Source organism: Leucoraja erinacea, unplaced genomic scaffold (genome assembly GCF_028641065.1).
Source record: "Leucoraja erinacea ecotype New England unplaced genomic scaffold, Leri_hhj_1 Leri_385S, whole genome shotgun sequence".
Classification (NCBI taxonomy): Eukaryota; Metazoa; Chordata; class Chondrichthyes; order Rajiformes; family Rajidae; genus Leucoraja; species Leucoraja erinaceus.
The window spans coordinates 35,554-56,754 of NW_026576286.1; the positions used below are offsets into that span (position 1 = coordinate 35,554).

The window sequence follows — 21,201 nt, forward strand, 5'->3', positions numbered from 1 at the left end:
ATTTTGACAACTGAGACAACTGAACCATCCTACCACAACCAAAGAGCAGTCCCAAACTTCTATGTACCTCTTTGGTGACCCTCGGGCTATCCTTGATCGGACTTTGCTGGCTTTACCTTGTACTAAAGGTTATTCCTTTATCATGTATCTGTACACTGTAAATGGATCGATTGTAATCATGTATTGTCTTTCTGCTGACTGAAGGTAGACACAAAAAGCTCGGGTAACTCAGCAGGTCAGGCAGCATCTCTGGAGAAAAGGAATAGGTGATGTTTCGGGTCGAGACTTTTCTTCAGACTGAAGAAGGGTCTTGACCCGAAACGTCACCTGTTGCTTTTCTCCAGAGATGCTGCCTGGCCCGCTGAGTTACCCGAGCTTTTTGTGTTTATCTGGTCTGGTCTAATCTAGAGATACAACGCGGAAACAGGCCCTTCGGCCCGCCCGAGTCAGCGCGGACCAGCGACCCCCGTACATTAACACTCCCCTACACACACTAGGGACAATTTACATTTATACCAAGTATACAAACCCATATAACCTACAAACCTGTACGTCTCTGGTCTGGAGTGCGGGAGGAAACCGAAGATCTCTGAGAAAACCCACGCAGGGAGAACGTACAAACTCCGTTCAGAGAGCACCCGTAGTCGGGATCGAACACGGGCCTCTGGTGCTGCAAGCGCTGTGAGGCAGCAACTCTACCCGCTGCGCCACAGTGCCGCCCATCTCATCAATAAACCAGTAAAGTATCTCATCAATAATTATGCTATGAACTGCACAGTTAAATACAGACTTACCTTTGTTCTTCTGAAGCACAGGTTGCAATCGAATTGGATTTCCCTTGCATTCAATTTCACATTTACTGAGGGCATCATCCGCATCTTCACTGGTCTTAAACGCAACTAAGGCAGACCTGACCAAAACAAAAGAGAATTATCAACAGCCCACAACTGTGTGTCGAGCATCCCCATCAGTCTCATCTCCCTTAAGGGCCTGTCCCACTTGACCGTCATGTGCGCGGCTTCTACGCGACCTCCAAAAATGTGGTTGTCGCGTTGTGAGGCACGGGTAGCGTGGGACGGGCGTGTGGAGAGGCGCGGAGTGTGGAGTTGCACGCGGTATCGCGCGGCGCTCCAGGATTTCATGCTGCACGAAATCCTCGCATGCCACCTGCATGATATACGGCTGACGGATTGGCGTCGCCAGCGGGCGTCCCGACGTCTCTCGTGGTTGCATCACCGTGCGTAACCATGTGTTGCCGCGCGCCGCAGGGTATTCTAATGATGTCACCAGCACCACACGGCTGTGATGACACGTGATTTGCACGCGACGTCGCGCATAACGATGTGTCGACCTTTTTTCACACAGAGAGTGGTGAATCTCTTGAACTCTCTGTAATCGAGGCCACACAGTTCATTGGCTATATTTAAGAGGGAGTTAGATGTGGCCCTTGTGGCTAAGGGGATCAGGGGGTATGGAGAGAAGGCAGGTACCGGATACTGAGTTGGATGATCAGCCATGATCATATTGAATGGCGGTGCTGGTGCAGGCTCGAAGGGCCGAATGGCCTCTACTCCTGCACCTAATTTCTATGTTTCTATGACCTCTTTTACATACGAGGCGTAAATGACAGCCGTGCCAATTATTTGCCTTCATGTCCAAAGCTAATTCTATTTTGAAAATTATTGAAGCATGCCAGAAATGTGAAATTAAAGGAGTAAAATGTTAAAGGAAACACTCAGTGGATCGGGCAGCATCTGTGGAAGGAGAAACAGTCAATGTGTAAGATCTAGTTCCCTTTGTCAAAATGGGGAAACGGTAAACGATTGTGTTTTTCCAGAGTCGAGAAGGTGGGATTGCACCTTTCTCTGTGCACATGATCAAATTCCCATTGCATGGTTTATTAATGAACGGTATCGCTGTGCCTGTGTTTAGTTTCGTTCAGAGATACGGTGCGGAAAGAGGCCCTTTGGCCCACACCGACCGGTGATCTCCGCACATTAACACTATCCTACACACACACACACACACTAGTGACAACTTTACATTTATACCAAGCCAATTAACCTACAAACCTGGACGTGGGAGGAAACAGACGCTAAAACCCACGCAGGTCACGGGGAGAACATACAAACTCCGTACAGACAGCACCCGTGGTCAGGATCGAACCCGGATCTTTTGCACCTTAAACAATGACGTACAGTAGGACATACAGTTGCTTGCAAAAGCCGATATTTCAGACAGGGCACAGCAGATGATCATTTGTGGATGACGTACCTCTTGCTGTTTTTCTGATTCTCCTGTATCCAAATACCGGCAACTTGCTCCAACTGTTTTTTTTCAGGTTCTTGGCAGAGACTTCACTTGGAAGACTTTTAATGCAGAGCGTCCTGCAATCACCTCCTGAAATGCAAGTAAACTTAAGCTGCAGACCGCAAATCTGCTTGAATAGCTGGCGGCAGTGGGGTGAGGGGTTTAGGAGATACAAACTTAGAGACATGTTTGTTCTAATGGTGAATCTCTGGAACTCTCTGCCACAGAAGGTAGTTGAGGCCAGTTCATTGGCTATATTTAAGAGGGAGTTAGATGTGGCCTTGTGGCTAAGGGGATCAGAGGGTATGGAGAGAAGGCAGGTACGGGATACTGAGTTGGATGATCAGCCATGATCATATTGAATGGCGGTGCAGGCTCGAAGGGCCGAATGGCCTACTCCTGCACCTAATTTCTATGTTTCTATGCCCCTGTTCCACTTAGGAAACCTGAACGGAAACCTCTGGAGACTTTGCGCCCCACCCAAGGTTTCCGTGCGGTTCCCGGAGGTTGCAGGTGGTTGCCGGCAGTGGAAGCAGGTAGGGAGACTGACAAAAACTTCCGGGAACCGCACGGAAACCTTGGGTGGGGCGCAAAGTCTCCAGAGGTTTCCGTTCAGGTTTCCCAAGTGGGACAGGGGCATAAATTGCTGGGGTAACTCAGCGGGACAGGCAGCATCTCTGGAGAGAAGGAATGGGTGAGGTTTTGGGTCACCAGATCACGTTTTCCGACCCATTCCTTCTCTCCAGAGATGCTGCCTGTCCCGCTGAGTTACTCCAGCCTTTTGTGCCGATCTTTGGTTTAAACCATCATCTGCAGTTCCTCCCTACACTGCTCCAAGCCTAGCCTACCCAGCTTCTCCTTGTAGCCAAGCTATAGCAGGTGGCATAGTGGCTCAGCTAGTTTTGAGCAAGCAAGACCCGGGTTCAATCCCAGCCTTCTGCCGTCTATGCCGACTCTACATTCAATTCAATTCAACTTTCTTGTCATTGCACAAATACAAGTACAGGTACAACGAAATGCCGTTTAGTGTCTGGTCATAGTGCAAGATAGTAGAAATAAAAATAAAAATACTGGTTAAACAAAGTGTGGACTGTGGATGAATTAAACTGGTGCATAGGCACATAAATGTATACAAATGGGAGAGTATAAAAGATAGCTAGCGACGGGACTGTGAGTTCAGCAGTGTAATGGTGTTATTGAAAAAGCTGTTCCTCAGCCAGCCAGACTTACCGCCTCCCTGATGGGAGGGGGGGGCCAATAGTCAAGGGCCACATCTGACTCCCTCTTAATATAGCCAATGAACTGGCTCAGACAACTACCCTCTGTGGCAGAGAGTTCCAGAGATTCACCACTCTCTGTGTGAAAAAAGTTCTTCTCATCCGGTTTTAAAGGATTTCCCCTTTATCCTTAAGCTGTGACCCCTTGTCCTGGACTGTACCATACCGTCGGGAGCAATCTTCAGGCATCTAGCCTGTCCAACCCCTTAAGAATTTTGTAAGTTTCTATAAGATCCCCCCTCAAGCTTCTAAATTCTAGCGAGTACAAGCCGAGTCTATCCAGTCTTTCTTCATATGAAAGTCCTGACATCCCAGGAATCAGTCTGGGGAACCTTCTCTGCACTCCCTCTATGGCAATAATGTCCTTCCTCAGATGTGGAGACCAAAACTGTACGCAATACCCAGGTGTGGTCTCACCAAGACCCTGTACAACGATGTAGAACCTTCTTTGCTCCTATACTGCAGATGCTGGAGAATCGAATGAAAGCTACACACCAAATGGGAGAGAAAAAGATAGCTAGCGTGGGACTGTGAGTCTCAGCAGTGTAATGGTGTTATAGGAAAAAGCTGTTCCTCAGCCTGCTTGTGCCAGACTGACCGCCTCCTGATGGGAGGAAAGGCAATAGGAGGGTTGGGCTGTGAAGGGTCCTTGATGATTTTCCCAGCAGTCTCAGACACTGTGAAGGGTGGAGGGCAGCCAGGGCAGGGAAATTGGGGCACTGGTGATGTGCTGAGCGGTTGCAGACTCCCCCGTTGGAATATGCCTTGCTGTTCCTCCAATGCGGTGCAACTGCTGTGGCCATGCCGGAGACCCAGGACAGAGAGGTCAGGATGCTTTCGTGGTAGGGGGGTTGAAGTTGGTCAGGATCTGGGGGGGGACAGGTGAGCTTTCTTGAGCCTCCTCAGAAAGTAGAGGCCTTTTTGATCAGTTGGTGGTATTGAGGGACCAGGACAGATCCTCTGAGATGTGTACCCTGAGGAATTTGTAGTTGGAGACGCGCTCCACCTCAGTCCCGTTTATGTGGATGGGGGTATGTCTGCCCCCTCTGGTCTTCCTGAAGTCAACGATGAGTTCCTTCCTCTTCTTTGAGTTGAGGACGAGGTTATTATTGGTACACCAGGCTGCATAGAGATGGGAATAAAGGATTGACGGCGGGATGGCCAAAGGAACCACTCCTCACAAGGCTTCCAAGTTGAAGACAGATAAGAGTGTTTGTTGGGTAAAGTCTGAAGAAGGGTCTCGACCTGAAACGTCGCCCATTTCCTTCGCTCCACAGATGCTGCCTCACCCGCTGAGTTTCTCCAGCATTTGTGTCTACCTTCGATTTTCCAGCATCTGCAGTTCCTTCTTAAACATGAGACAGTGAATAATAGCTGGACAATGGAACACAGTGCAGATCGGCCAAGACACTAGGAATGCTAGTGGGAGAGTCTAGGACCAGAGGTCGTAGCCTCAGAATGAAAGAACGTTCCTTTAGGAAGGAGACAAGGAGGAATTTCTTCAGTCAGAGGGTGGTGAATCTGTGGAATTCTTTGCCACACAGACGGCTGTGGAGGCCACAAGTCAATTGATATTTTTAAGGCAGATTTTTGCTTAGTATGGGAGTCAGGGGTTATGGGGAGAAGGCAGGAGAATGGGGTCAGGAGGGAGAGGTAGATCAGACGTGATTGAATGGCAGAGTGGACTGGATGGGCCGAATGGCCTAATTCTGCTCCTATCACTTATGAATGAATGCTTTTTGATCCAGAGAGCTCTGATCTAATCAGGAACTAAGTCTGTGATGGGCAAGGGCATGGAAAATGGAAAAGGGGTGATTTTATCAATCATTTTAATACAGAAGAATAGTAATGAAGAGTATTCAATGGGAACAACTACATTTTTCAAAGTGATTCAAACAGACCGAGCATTGTTTTATGGTGGACAAAAATGCTGGAGAAACTCAGCGGGTGAGGCAGCATAAATGCTGCCTCACCCGCTGAGTTCCTCCAGCATTTTTGTCCACCATCGATTTTCCAGCATCTGCAGTTCCTGCTTAAGCATCTTGAGCATTGTTTTATTGTGTGGACCCGGTTCCAGGAAGAGGTGACGCCCTGAGCAAAGCACTTAAAAACCAATCTATGGATATCGGTAAATACCCTTCAGTGTTCCTAGCTTCTCCACTTTGTTCAGCTTCACTGCTTGCCCAAAGATTTTGCGTGCGTCCAGTTCAAATGCCTTGTTCAGATCCTCTTTACAGTACAGCTCAACGTAGGCGGAGCACCTGAAAGAGATACACGGGTGCATGAGAGAAGTATCAAAAATGGCCATGTGGGGCCGACGCTTTAAGCCTTCTCCATCATTCAAACCATCTAAATCCCACTGATGCAGGGACTTACCATCCGGAGCGGGGTCCCCCGCCGGGGATCCCTGAAGAGGAGCTTCGACCTCCTACCCTGCGGTGCTTCTAACTGCGGCACGGCGAGGACTATAGATCTTCCACCGCCGGCCTGCGGACTACACACCGCGGTCTCCGGTGGGGAGACACCAATTCAGGACTTACCTTGTGTGAACATCTGGACGCCCCCAGCGGCGACTGCGGAGGGTTGAGGTCCCGACCACGGGGGGGAAATGGAGGAGGACTGGCCAATTTTTGTGCCTTCCACCACAGTGATGAATGCTGTGGTGGATGTTTGTGTTCAAATTTTATTGGCATTGTGTGTTCTTTTTTTTTTTATTGTACTGCTGCTGGCAAATTCATTTCACTGCACTTTCGACCCGAAACGTCACCTATTCCTTTGCTCCACAGATGCTGCCTCACCCGCTGAGTTTCTCCAGCATTTTTGTCTACCTTCTATAATTAGTATCTTCATCTTGAAGTTTCACTGGGGCACTGAGGTGGAGGTGGTCGCCAACCACAGGTACCTTGGTGTGCAGCTTGACAGTGAGCTGGACTGGAAGAGTCATATGGAGGCGGTGTACAGGAAGGGACAAAGTAGACTGTATTTTTTAAGGAGGCTAAAGTCATTTAATATCTGCCAACCCCTACTGTGCAGTATCTACCATTCAGTGGTGGCCAGTGCTCTGTTTTTTGCTGTGGCCTGTTGGGGAGAAGGCGCCCGCATAGCGGACAAAAACAGACTGGACAAGCTGATCAGGAAGGCCGGCTCAGTGGTCGGGGCTGAGCAACTAACGGTCCAGCAGGTGGCAGAGGCCAGAACTCTGAAAAAACTAGGTTCAATAATGACCAACCCCACTCACCCACTCCACGCCCTGAAGGTGATCAAGTGCAGCATCTTCAGTCAGAGACTGATTGCACCAATGTGCAAAACGGAGCGACATAGGAAGTCTTGTATACCAGCTGCTGTAAGGTTTTATAATGCACAAAAATTTTAACTTATTAAGTATGGAAGATATCTGTGGAAATGTGTGGTGTTATGTCTGTCTTGAAGCTGTTGTGGCACTGTAATTTCCTGTAAAGGATTATTAAAGGTTATTATTATTATTATCACTTGAGAGTTCAACTTGAGAAATTGCTTAATTCCTTTGATATGGGAGGCGGGTGGGGTGGTGGCACGGAGGCAGAGTTGCTGCCTTTACAGCGCTCACAGCGCCAGAGACCCAGGTTCGATTCTGACAGTGGGTGCTTGTCTGTACGGAGTTTGTAGGTTCTCCCCTTGACCTGCGTGGGTTTTCTCAGAGAACTTTGGTTTCCTCTCACACTGCAAAGACTTAGAGTTAAATAATGTAGGTTCATTGTACAGCTTGGTATAAATGTACAAATTGTTCCTAGCGTAGGATAGTATGGGACTCAGTGGGCCGAAGGGCCTGTTTCCGCGTTGTATCTTTCAACTAAACTAAATGAGGTTATTTGGCCCGCTGAATCTATGTCAGCTCAGAGGCCAATCCCTTCCTACACATTTTTCATGGCAGAAATATTTTGGGTAATACTTCAATGCAGGGAATATGAATGAGGCATAAAATCATATGATTTCTTAAGGGCCTTTTGGGCCACTTGGGCGTCATTTGCACGTAATTTACGCGATATCATTTACCCGTCACGACGCACGTGTCGTGACGAGCGCGTGATGCGCCCATGGCGTGCATTACATAGAAACATAGAAATTAGGTGCAGGAGTAGGCCATTCGGCCCTTCGAGCCTGCACCGCCATTCAATATGATCATGGCTGATCATCCAACTCAGTATCCCGTACCTGCCTTCTCTCCATACCCCCTGATCCCCATAGCCACAAGGGCCACATCTAACTCCCTCTTAAATATAGCCAATGAACTGGCCTCAACTACCCTCTGTGGCAGAGAGTTCCAGAGATTCACCACTCTCTGTGAAAAAAACGTTCTTCTCATCTCGGTTTTAAAGGATTTCCCCCTTATCCTTAAGCTGTGACCCCTTGTCCTGGACTTCCCTAACATCGGGAACAATCTTCCTGCATCTAGCCTGTCCAACCCCTTAAGAATTTTGTAAGTTTCTATAAGATCCCCTCTCAATCTCCTAAATTCTAGAGAGTATAAACCAAGTCTATCCAGTCTTTCTTCATAAGACAGTCCTGACATCCCAGGAATCAGTCTGGTGAACCGTCTCTGCACTCCCTCTATGGCAATAATGTCCTTCCTCAGATTTGGAGACCAAAACTGTACGCAATACTCCAGGTGTGGTCTCACCAAGACCCTGTACAACTGCAGTAGAACCTCCCTGCTCCTATACTCAAATCCTTTTGCAATGAAAGCTAACATACCATTTGCTTTCTTCACTGCCTGCTGCACCTGCATGCCTACCTTCAATGACTGGTGTACCATGACACCCAGGTCTCGCTGCATCTCCCCCTTTCACACGTTCCGTGGTGACGTAGGCAGTGACGCGCAATTGCGCGCGGCACCCCAGGATTTTGGGATTCACAAATGACACCCGAGTGGGACAGGCTCTTAAGGCTCCTACAATCCATTTTACAACACACTATCGTGGAAGAGAGCCGAGGACACAACTCATGGTTCTTGGCCTCCATTCAACATCACTATAAAGAAGAGATTGTCTAGTCATTAACAAATTACTGTCTTGGGTTCCTTGTGGTATGTGAATTTGGCTGCCGTATTTCCAACATTAGAATATTGCATCCAGCTTAGTTTAGTTTAGTTTATTGTTGCTTGTACCGAGGTACCAGCGAAAAGTATAGTTGTGTGCAAACCAGTCAGCGGAAAGATAATATGATTACTATCATGCCATCCACAGTGTACAGATACACGATAAAGGGAATAAGGTGAATAACGTTTAGTGCAAGATAAAGTCCAGTAATATCAAATTAGTGAAAGTCCGAGGGTCTCCAATGAGGTGAATAGTTGCTCAAGTGTTCAAGTTCAAGTGAGTTTCCCTGATAGGACAATGAAATTCGTGCTTTGCTTCAGCACACAGAACATAGTAGGCATTGACTACAAAACAGATCAGTGTGTCCATATACCATAATATAAAGTGTTTAAGATGTCAGCAGATCTATATCGGTGAGACCAAGCGGAGGTTGGGCGATCGTTTCGCCGAACACCTCCGCTCGGTCCGCAATAACCAAGCTGACCTCCCGGTGGCTCAGCACTTCAACTCCCCCTCCCACTCCGTCTCCGACCTCTCTGTCCTGGGTCTCCTCCATGGCCACAGCGAGCAGCACCGGAAATTGGAGGAACAGCACCTCATATTCCGTTTGGGGAGTCTGCATCCCGGGGGCATGAACATCGAATTCTCCCAATTTTGTTAGTCCTTGCTGTCTCCTCCCCTTCCTCAGCCCCCCTGCTGTCTCCTCCCATCCCCCAGCCTTCGGGCTCCTCCTCCTTTTCCCTTTCTTGTCCCCCCCCACCCCCCCCCCCGATCAGTCTGAAGAAGGGTTTCGGCCCGAAACGTTGCCTATTTCCTTCGTTCCATAGATGCTGCTGCACCCGCTGAGTTTCTCCAGCTTTTTTGTGTAACCTACCATAATATAAATATATACACACATGAATAAATAAACTGATAAAGTGCAAATAACAGATAATGGGTTATTAATAATCAGAGTTTTGTCCGAGCCAGGTTTACTAGCCTGATGGCTGTGCGGAGGTAGCTATTCCTGAACCTGGACGTTGCAGTCTTCAGGCTCCTGTACCTTCTACCTGAAGGTAGCGGGGAGATGAGTACGTGGCCAGGATGGTGTGGGTCTTTGATGATACTGCCAGCTCGGGACTGCTCTCTGGTTGTAGGTAAGATGGCTCAGTTGCCTGATCATGTTTAGTGTTTTATGTGTCATTCGTAACTGTCACTGGATGTCATGTTGTGGGCGGAGCACCAAGGCAAATTCCTTGTATGTGAATACTTGGCCAATAACATAAACTTATTGTTTAAGAAGGAACTGCAGATGCTGGAGAATCGAAGGTACACAAAAAAGCTGGAGAAACTCAGCGGGTGCAGCAGCATCTATGGAGCGAAGGAAATAGGCAACGTTTCGGGCCGAAACCCTTCTTCAGACTGATCGGGGGCGGGGGTGGGCGGGGACAAGAAAGGAAAAAGGAGGAGGAGCCCAAAGGCTGGGGGATGGGAGGAGACAGCAGGGGGACTGAGGAAGGGGAGGAGACAGCAAGGACTAACAAAATTAGGAGAATTCGATGTTCACGCCCCCAGGATGCAGACTCCCCAAACGGAATATGAGGTGCTGTTCCTCCAATTTCCGGTGCTGCTCGCTGTGGCCATGGAGGAGACCCAGGACAGAGAGGTCGGAGACGGAGTGGGAGGGGGAGTTGAAGTGCTGAGCCACCGGGAGGTCAGCTTGGTTATTGTGGACCGAGCGGAGGTGTTCGGCGAAACGATCGCCCAACCTCCGCTTGGTCTCACCGATATAGATCTGCTGACATCTAGAGCAGCGGACGCAATAGATGAGGTTGGAGGAGATGCAGGTGAACTTCTGTCGCACCTGGAACGACTGCTTGGGTAACATAAACTTATTCATTAATTCATCATGTATTTCATTGGCTGGAACCATTTTGGCACAGCAAGGCCATAAATGCAAACTTTATTTACTATTTGGGGATTAAAACCTCACCAAACATAATTTAAAAGACGGGGGGGGGTGGGGGGGTGGGAATTCACTTCAATTAAGTTTCTACACCACTTTGTTTAGTAGCAGCCCACTGAGACACAAACTCCAACACTCACCTGGAAGGATAGAGCACAATCTTCTTGTAGCTAAGTGAACTTTCATTTAGAAAGTTTTCAATGGCTGCCTTCATCTTTGATTTTTTTGCCTGAAATCCAATTTTCTGCAGAAGGAGACACCAGGAAGCTGTGGAGAACAAAACAGCAAATTACTTTCACTGAACCATTCTAATTTCAAACATATATATCAATTACTTAGAAACATAGACAATAGGTGCAGGAGGAGGCCATTCGGCCCTTCGAGCCCGCACCGCCATTCAATATGATCATCCCCAATCAGTACCCCGTTCCTGCCTTCTCCCCATATCCCCCCGACTCCGCTATTTTTAAGAGCTCTATCTAGCTCTCTCTTGAAAGCATCAAGAGAACCGGCCTCCACCGCCCTCTGAGGCAGAGAATTCCACAGACAGGCCCTTCGGCTCATCAAGTCTGCAGCGACTAGCGATCCTGCACATTCACATACACACACCAGGGACAATTTACAACATTACCAAGCCAGTTAACCTGCAAACATAGAAAAATAGGTGCAGGAGTAGAGGCCATTCGGCCCTTCGAGCCTGCACCGCCATTCGATATGATCATGGCTGATCATCCAATTCAGTATCCCATTCTTGCCTTCTCTCCATCCCCCCTGATCCCTTTAGCCACAAGGGCCACATCTAACTCCCTCTTAAAGATAGCCAATGAACTGGCCTCAACTACCTTCTGTGGCAGAGAATTCCACAGATTCACCACTCTCTGTAAAAAATGATTTTCTCATCGCGGTCCTAAAAGACCTTCTCCCCCTTATCCTTAAACTGTGTGACCCCTTGTTCTGGACTTCCCCAACATCGGGAACAATCTTCCTGCATCTAGCCTGTCCAACCCCTTAAGAATTTTGCAAGTTTCTATAAGATCCTCCCTCAATCTTCTAAATTCTAGCGAGTACAAGCCGAGTCTATCCAGTCTTTCTTCACATGAAAGTCCTGCCATCCCAGGAATCAGTCTGGTGAACCTTCTCTGTACTCCCTCTATGGCAAGAATGTCTAATTTACTATAGGCTTTCTGTAATACTGTGCTTAAAACTTCAGCGTAATTAGTTGTCCCCTTAGCTGGTGAAGGAGGGGTTGCCTAGATGTTTATCACTGGAGGATAAATTGAACTCTGGGATAAATTGGAGTAAAAAATGATTTGCTCATCTCGGTCCTAAAAGGCCTCCTCCCCCTTATCCTTAAACTGTGTGACCCCTTGTTCTGGACTTCCCCAACATCGGGAACAATCTTCCTGCAGGTCTTTGTGGAGTGTGGGAGGAAACCGAAGATCTCGGAGGAAACCGACGTGAGAGGGAAACGTACAAACTCCGTACAGACAGCACCCGTAATCGGGATCGAACCCAGGCCTCCGGCGCTGCAAGGCGTCACCCACTTTGTGGTGTCATTTTTTTTGTTGTAAACCAGCATCTGCAGTTCTTTGTTTCCACATACAGAGCAATACCTTCCGAAATCCAAGTCTTTTCTCAATGAGCCCTCAAGACTTCCACGTCATTAAACGTGGTTGATGGTATAAGGAAGTTCACCCTGAACAATGAGAGTCATGTGATGCATTTCGTTGTCTCTGTACTGTACACTGACAATGACAATTGAATTGAATCTGAATCTGAATCACTCAGTCCCCACGCCCCACATGCACTTTAATTAAAATAAATAATGCCAATCAAATTTACATACTTTTATTTTGGTGTTTCTTTTTCTCCGGCTTTCGCAGTTCAGCACGGTCTTCCACCGCTTCTCTTTCCCCATTTACAGTAACTTTCCAGAAGGGGACAATAAATATTTTAGTGATAGCGGACATAACCAGACTGAGACTGGCAGAGAGGGGCACTAGGACCCCGCAGCTGCCAGATTACTTGGCAGTAAAACATATCATGGAGCAAAGATCAAACACAATTTCAATTTTAAGAGATTATCAACTCATTTTCTTTACTCGTATTGTTTGGTTCAATGCCAATGCAAATGTCTTGCAACCACCTCACAGTCCTCCCACCCCCCCTTCATTTAAAACTGCTTGGGCCACAAACAGCACTTGGTGACCAGCAAGGTGAGAGGGCGGTGAATCTGTGGAATTCTTTGCCACAGAAGGCTGTGGAGGCCAAGTCAGTGGATACATTTAAGGCAGAGATAGATAGATTCAAGATTAGGATGGGTGTGGGGAGAAGGTAGGGGAATGGGGTTGGGAGGGAGAGATAGATCAGCCAATGATTGAATGGCAGAGTCAACTTGATGGGCCAAATGGCCTAATTCTACACTAGTTACTTATGAGACAGGACCCCACATCGGAGCCCGATTCTTTGATTTGTCGATGCGATGTGATAGTCTCCATTCGCCTACGGAAGTTTTAGTCCAGAAGACAAATTAAAAGTCAACCATGTTGGTGGATCTGGAGTCACTTGGAAGCCAAACAGAGCAAGGACAGCAGACTGTATTCTCTACAAGGCATCAATGAACCGGATGAGTTTTAATGACAATCCAGTGGCTAAGCAGCCACCATTTTAAATTCCACAGTTGACTTATTAATGTGGATCAAGGTTGATTTTCCAAGAGGAAAGAAGAAATTCCAGATGCATTACATTAACATTAACATTACATTTAACATTACATCCCAGCTTCTGAGTATAGAAGCTGGGATGTAATGTTAAAATTGTACAAGGCATTGGTGAGACCAAATCTGGAGTATGGTGTACAATTTTGGTCGCCCAATTATAGGAAGGATGTCAACAAAATAGAGAGAGTACAGAGGAGATTTACTAGAATGTTGCCTGGGTTTCAACAACTAAGTTACAGAGATAGGTTGAATAAGTTAGGTCTTTATTCCCTGGAGCGCAGAAGGTTAAGGGGGGACCTGATAGAGGTCTTTAAAATGATGAGAGGAATAGACAGAGTTGATGTGGACAAGCTTTTCCCTTTGAGAATAGGGAAGATTCAAACAAGAGGACATGACTTCAGAATTAAGGGACAGATGTTTAGGGGTAATATGAGGGGGAACTTCTTTACGCAGAGAGTGGTAGCGGTGTGGAATGAGCTCCCAGTGGAAGTGGTGGAGGCAGGTTCATTGGTATCATTTAAAAATAAATTGGATAGGCATATGGATGAGAAGGGAATGGAGGGTTATGGTATGAGTGCAGGCAGGTGGGACTAAGGGGAAAAAAATTTGTTCGGCACGGACTTGTAGGGCCGAGATGGCCTGTTTCCGTGCTGTAATTGTTATATGGTTATATGCAGGAATTTTGAGCAAAAGAACAGAGAGGCAGGAGGAACTCACTTCAGAGTCTGTCATCTGCATTCTGTCCACAGATGCTGCCAGATTCTCGATTGGTACGGGTGTCAGGGGTTGTGGGGAGGAAGGCAGGAGAATGAGGTTGAGAGGGAGAGATAGATTTAGCCATGGTTAAATGGCGGAGTAGACTTGATGGGCTGAATGGCCTAATTCAGCTCCTAGAATGGGCTGCTCCAGCCGTTTCTTTTAACTTTCTAAGATTTCATTTTAAAGAAAGCTAACGCAAGGCAGGCCCATCAGATGGTGCTGCTGCCTCATGGGACCCAGGTTCCAACCAGGTACTGACTGCGTGGAGTTTGCACCTTTTTCCTGAGACTGCACAGGTTTTCCCCAGGTGCTCCAACCTGTTATGATGGTAGTTAACTAAATGTGCAGGAAGGAACTGCAGATGCTGGTTTAAACCGAAGATCGCCGCAAAAAGCTGGAGTAACACAGCGGGACAGGCAGCATCTCTGCAGATCCTGACGTACCAACCGAGTGTTAACCATATAACAATTACAGCACGGAAACAGGCCATCTCGGCCCTACAAGTCCGTGCCGACACAACCTTTTTCCCTTAGTCCCACCTGCCTGCACTCATACCATAACCCTCCATTCCCTTCTCATCCATATGCCTATCCAATTTATTTTTAAATGATACCTGCCTCCACCACTTCCACTGGAAGCTCATTCCACACCGCTACCACTCTCTGAGTAAAGAAGTTCCCCCTCATGTTACCCCTAAACTTCTGTCCCTTAATTCTGAAGTCATGTCCTCTTGTTTGAATCTTCCCTATTCTCAAAGGGAAAAGCTTGTCCACATCAACTCGTCTATCCCTCTCATCATTTTAAAGACCTCTATCAAGTCCCCCCTCCCTTAAGAATAAAAGACTCTATCTGCGCTCCAGAGAATAAAGACCCAACTTATTCAACCTATCTCTGTAACTTAGTTGTTGAAACCCAGGCAACATTCTAGTAAATCTAAACCAGTGTTGCCAGCACTTTTGTGTTTTACTTCAAATGTACAGCAACTGCCCATTTTAATGTCGATTTTCATGATGGAATTTAAACTCTTTCCAGATCATGACTCTGAAGATAGACAAAAATGCTGGAGAAATGCTGTGATAAATGTCAGGTACAAGAAGCTAACATAGCGCACTCTTTTGTTTTCTGTACAAAAATTCTAAAATTCTGGAACGAAATATTTGAAATCTTTACAAAATTATTTAAAACAAAACTTCTACCCAGAGTAGAATGGATCATTTTTGGAATATCGGAAGGTAACCCTGAATTAAATATGTTTCAAAAGAACTTACTTAATTATGGGTTAATAATCGGAAAAAAGCTTATACTTAAATTTTGGAAAAATGCTCCAATACCAACAACAAAAATGTGGATTTCAAACATGTTCGAAACATTACACTTGGAAGAGATGAGACTCCTCCTAGCAGGTAAAGCAGGTCACTTCCAAAAGACGTGGTCTGCATTTATGGAACTATTACAAGCTAAGGTGCAATAATAAGTTAAAATCTGAGGAAGGACATAATAAGTTAAAATATAAAGGCTACCAGGACCGGGTAATGGGGGGTATAAAATACATTTTTAATAAAAACAAGGTTGGTATATCCTTTATTGCGGAGTTTTGTGTTACAATAGAGCGACTGATTTTCCTTTTTTGAATTTTTTTTTCCTTTTTTTTCCTTTCTTTCTAGGGTCTTAATTATTTTCTTTGCTTCCTTCTCTAATTCCTTCCCTAAGGGGTTCTTTTCTCCCAACACTTTCCTGCACCTTCACGATTCTTGCTTACTTTTCTTACTTCTTTTATTTCTTTTTCTTTTAAAGCTCAAAAAATGAAATGGTACAACATAATGTAATAAGATATATGCGATGTATTAATGTGATTTACTGTACTGCTAATAAAAATAAAATTTAACAAAAAAATAAAAAAATGCTGGAGAAACTCAGCGGGTGAGGCAGCATCTGTGGAGCGAAGGAATAGATGACGTTTATTTTTAATAATTCACCTATTCTTTCGCTCCATAGATGCTGCCTCACCCGCTGAGTTTCTCCAGCATTTTTGTCTACCTTCGATTTTTCCAGCATCTGCAGTTCTTGCTTAAACACGCCTCTGAAGATAGTCTTTCGAACTCAACCATTCTTTGAAAGGCCTCATCTACTCACCATTCCCCAGAATGTTCTTCTTTTTCTTCATTGGTGGCAAGGCAGCGTCCGTTTTCACTTCTTCCCTTTCTTCGTTGAAAAGATCCTCGGCAGAAGAACCTAGAAGGCGAGTGAGATTACTCAGCAAACAGGCCGTTCATATTGAAGCACGGCTCGCTCAGGCAAGTATGCTCTGCCACATTTCCCTCCAAGTTGAGAAGCCAATATATCATGGGAAAGATTAGTAGTCTTCGAAGGGATTCAAATCATAGTTCCAAGCTTCTATTTTGGTAATAGACTGGATGTTCTCCCAAATCTTAAAAGTTGTTTGGCCAAAAGAAAGAGTAAAGGGCCTGTCCCACTTACGCGACCTTTACAGGCGACTGTGACAGGTCGCCGAAATTTTCAACATGTTGAAAATTCAGCGGCAACCACAAAGACGTTACGGCTCTTTGGAGACCTCTCACCACCATACGAGACCTCTCATGACCATACAGAAAAACAAAAAAGCCAGAAGGGAGAAGGGGGGGGGATATGTGCACAATTCTGTGGCGCTACATACATATATACAGATGGAAGTCCGGATGTTGGGCAGTGAAGTCAGTGCATGTGTGAATTTGAATTAAGAGTAGTTATAATTCTCGGAAAGCAACTATTCCCGAGTCTATTTGTCCTGGATTTGATGCACCTATAGCGCCTTCCAGAGGGCAGCAGGTGCATCAACTGCAGGTGTAAGCGACCTGTATGGTTGTGAGAGGTCCCCTATGGTTGTGAGAGGTCTCCTATGGTTGTGAGAGGTCTCCTATGGTTGTGAGAGGTCTCCTATGGTTGTGAGAGGTCCCCTATGGTTGTGAGAGGTCTCCAAAGAGTTGTAGCGTCTTTCTGGTCGCTGCTGAATTTTCAACATGTTGAAAACTTCGATGACCTGAGGAAAGACATTCTTGCCATAGAGGGAGTACGGAGAAGGTTCACCAGACTGATTCCTGGGATGTCAGGACTTTCATATGAAGAAAGACTGGATAGACTCGGCTTGTACTCGCTAAAATTTAGAAGATTGAGGGGGGGATCTTATAGAAACTTACAAAATTCTTAAGGGGTTGGACAAGCTAGATGCAGGAAGATTGTTCCCGATGTTGGGGAAGTCCAAAACAAGTTTAAGGATAAGGGGGAAATCTTTTAGGACCGAGATGAGAAAAACATTTTTCTTTTCACACAGAGAGTGGTGAATCTGTGGAATTCTCTGCCACAGAAGGTAGTTGAGGCCACAGTTCATTGGCTATATTTAAGAGGGAGTTAGATGTGGCCCTTGTGGCTAAAGGGATCAGGGGGTATGGAGAGAAGGCAGGTACAGGATACCGAGTTGGATGATCAGCCATGATCATATTGAATGGCGATGCAGGCTTGAAGGGCCGAATGGCCTACTCCTGTACCTATTTTCTATGTTTCTATGACGTATCATGGGTGTCGGCAGTCGCCTGTAAAGATCGCGTAAGTGGGCTTGACAGGCCCTTAAGAATAGGAAGTGTTATTGTTTGGAAAACTGCTTGAAATGGGCATGGAAGATTCAATAATAGCTTTCAAGGGAATAACGGTGCCGCAGCGGTAGAATCGCTGCCTAACCAGCGCCCCCGACCGGGCTCGATCCCGACTACGGGTGTTGTCTGTACAGAGTTTGTCCGCTCTCCCTGTGACACCATGGGCTTTCCCCCCAACAAAGTGGCTAAGGGGATCAGATGGTATGGAGAGAAGGCAGGTACGGGATACTGAGTTGGATGATAAGCCATGATCATATTGAATGGCGGTGCAGGCTCGAAGGGCCGAATGGCCTACTCCTGCACCTAATTTCTATGTTTCTGTCTCAGGTGAAAAAGGTAGACACAATATGCTGGAGGAACTCAGCGGGTCAGGCAGCATCTGTGGTGAAAAAGGTAGACACTATATGCTGGAGGAACTCAGCGGGTCAGGCAGCATCTGTGGTGAAAAAGGTAGACACTATATGCTGGAGGAACTCAGCGGGTCAGGCAACATCACTGGAGAAAAAGTTACACACAAATTGCTGGAGAAACTCAGCGGGTCAGGCAGCATCTCTGGAGAAAAAGGTACACACAAAATGCTGGAGGAACTCAGCAGGTGAGACAGCATCCATGGAGAGAAGGAATGGGCGACCTTTTGGGTCGAGACTCTTCTTCAAGACTGATGTCCGGGGTGGGGTGGGGGGGGTTCTCTGGAGAAAAAGTTTGGGTGTTTTGGGTTGGGTCCCTTCTTCAGACTGTATAGACCAGTGGTTCCCAACGTGGGGCGTACACCCCACAGGGGGGCAATTTGATTTTTAAGGGGGGCAATTGAGCGCGACTGAGGAGGTCTGGGTCCAAATTTTCGATTTTTATTTTTTAGGATTTTCCATCAGTTGTAGTTATGTAGTTTATGTTTCAGATGTTATTTTGAGTAAATTGAGTTATTTTTTGGGTAAAAAGGTCTTTATTGTGTAGTTATTACAACCAAGGTATTGGCGTTTTAAGCTTCTTCAGCTGAAACGGAGTTCACTTTTTAAATTATAAGAATTATATATCACCACATGTGGGGGGGGGGGGGGGGGCATCAGGATTTTAGAGGTGATTAGGTGGGGCATGGCCAAAAAAAAGTTGGGAACCACTGGTATAGACTGAATGGATGGTCTGGACTCCCAGATTTACAAGATCAGTCAGTCAGTCAATTTTATTTGTATAGCATATTTAAAAACAACTCACGTTGACCAAAGTGCTGTACATGAGTGCAGATACTAATGTGCTACATACAGTGGTACACAGACCTAACAATAGACACACAAACTGTTTACAGTGCCCCCTCAGAGGGCCTCAAAAACGTGAGGTAGTAGTACTGAGTTGGATGATCAGCCATGATCATATTGAATGGCGGTGCAGGCTCGAAGGGTCGAATGGCCTCTACTCCTGCACCTAATTTCTATGTTTCTATCTCTGGTGAAAAAGTTACACACAATATGCTGGAGGAACTCAGCGGGTCAGGCAACATCACTGGAGAAAAAGTGATGGGATTTAAAATTTAAAATCGAGGTTTAGAGCCTCGATTTAAAGCAGTCGATGGAGGGGGCAGTTCTGATGAGGAGAGGGATGCTGTTCCACAGTCTAGGTGTTTTGAATGGCCTCACTCACCTTTCTCCTGATGTTTCTTCTTTTTCTTCTTTGGTGGAGGGACGGCGTCCTCTTTCTCTTCTTCTCTTCCCTCCTTTAGCGCAGCTTTAGGGGAGGAGCACCACAGGGTTTAGTGACATTATTCAACAACTAGTTGGACATTTGCAGGCCTTCAGTCATTCAAACTATCCTGCAAACTCGCTCACCTGCGCCACACTAACTGCAAGCTCTGAAGTTGGAAATGTGAATGAAAGGAGGGTTTCGGCCCGAAACGTTACCCATTTCCTTCGCTCCATAGATGCTGCTGCACACGCTGAGTTTCTCCAGCAATTTTGTGTAAGCTTCTCTACAAAAGGGGCAGCATATTGGCGCAGGAGTAGAGTTGCTGCCTTACAGCACCAGACGCATAGAAAATAGGTGCAGGAGTAGGCCATTCGGCCCCTCGAGCCTGTACCGCCATTCAAATGCATTTCGTTGTCTCTGTACTGTACACTGACAATGATAATTAAAATTGAATCTGAATCTGAATTGAATCTGAATATGATCATGGCTGATCATTCAACTCGGTATCCTGTACCTGCCTTCTCTCCATACCCTCTGATCTCTTTAGCCACATCTAACTCCCTCTTAAATATAGCCAATGAACTGTGTGGCCTCAACTACCTTCTGTGGCAGAGAATTCCACAGATTCACCACCTCTGTGTGAAAAGAAAAATGATTTTTTCATCTCGGTCCTAAAAGACTTCCCCCTTATCCTTAAACTGTGTGGCCCCTTGTTCTGGACTTCCCCAACATCGGGAACAATCTTCCTGCATCTAGCCTGTCCAACCCCTTAAGAATTTTGTAAGTTTCTATAAGATCCCCCCTCAATCTTCTAAATTCTAGCGAGTACAAGCCGAGTCTATCCAGTCTTTCTTCATATGAAAGTCCTGCCATCCCAGGAATCAGTCTGGTGAACCTTCTCTGCACTCCCTCCATGGCAAAAATGTCTTTCCTCAGATTAGGAGACCAAAACTGTACGCAATACTCCAGGTGTGGTCTCACCGGAGGCCCTGGTTTGAATCTGACTACGGGTGCTGTCTGTATGGAGTTTGCATGTTTCCCCCACCCGTGACCTGCGTGGGTTTTATTCGGGTGCTCCAGTTTCTTCCCACACCCCAAAGACGTACAAGCTTGTATGTTAATTGGCATGGTAAAATTGTGAAGTGTCACTAGTATGTGTTCGTGCAGAGGATCGCTGGTCGGCACAGACTCGGTGGGCTGAAGGGCCTGTTTCTGTGCTGTATCTCTAAACTAAACTAAAATGTAAATCGTAATAGCTAGACGTCACAGAAAGAGTACTATAGCAGATGGCACTGTGAATACATCAAAGTCCCTCACCCTGAGCACAGGATCGCCCCAGGGTTGCGTCCTCAGCCCCCTATTGTACTCCCTGTACACACATGACTGTGTGGCTAGGTTCAGCTCCAATTCAATAATTAAGTTTGCTGATGACACTGTGGTGGTGGGCCTGATCTCAGACAATGATGAGAGGGCCTACCGGGAGGAGGTGGCTGATCTAGCACTCTGGTGCCAGGAGAACAGCCTCCTCTTGAACATCAAAAAAACGAGGGAGCTGATCATGGACTTTAGGAGGGCACATCATCCGAGGACGTACACTCCATTGAGTATAAATGGGGATCCTGTGGATAGGGTGAACTGTTTTAAATATCTGGGAGTCCACATCTCTGAGGATATGACATGGTCATCACACGCCTCAGCACTCGTGAGTAAGGCAAGGCAGCGCCTTTACCATCTCAGGCAATTGAGGAAATTCAGAGTGTCTCCGAGGATCCTCCAGTGCTTCTACGCAGC

General features: G+C 46.5%; 1 protein-coding gene across 1 annotated transcript in view; it reads right to left on the minus strand.

The window, feature by feature from the left end:
* Window positions 1-794: 794 nt before the first annotated feature.
* LOC129693673 (uncharacterized) overlaps window positions 795-21,201 on the minus strand; it is a 75,277-nt gene continuing 54,870 nt past the window's right edge. Inside the window, exons 21-27 of the mRNA XM_055630456.1 lie at window positions 19,369-19,452; window positions 16,220-16,318; window positions 12,454-12,534; window positions 10,748-10,874; window positions 5,724-5,848; window positions 2,275-2,400; window positions 795-910 (exon numbers count right to left, since the gene is read on the minus strand). Of these exons, the coding sequence (XP_055486431.1) occupies window positions 900-910; window positions 2,275-2,400; window positions 5,724-5,848; window positions 10,748-10,874; window positions 12,454-12,534; window positions 16,220-16,318; window positions 19,369-19,452 (653 nt within the window). The 3' untranslated portion in view covers window positions 795-899. The remainder of the gene's footprint in view (window positions 911-2,274; window positions 2,401-5,723; window positions 5,849-10,747; window positions 10,875-12,453; window positions 12,535-16,219; window positions 16,319-19,368; window positions 19,453-21,201) is intronic.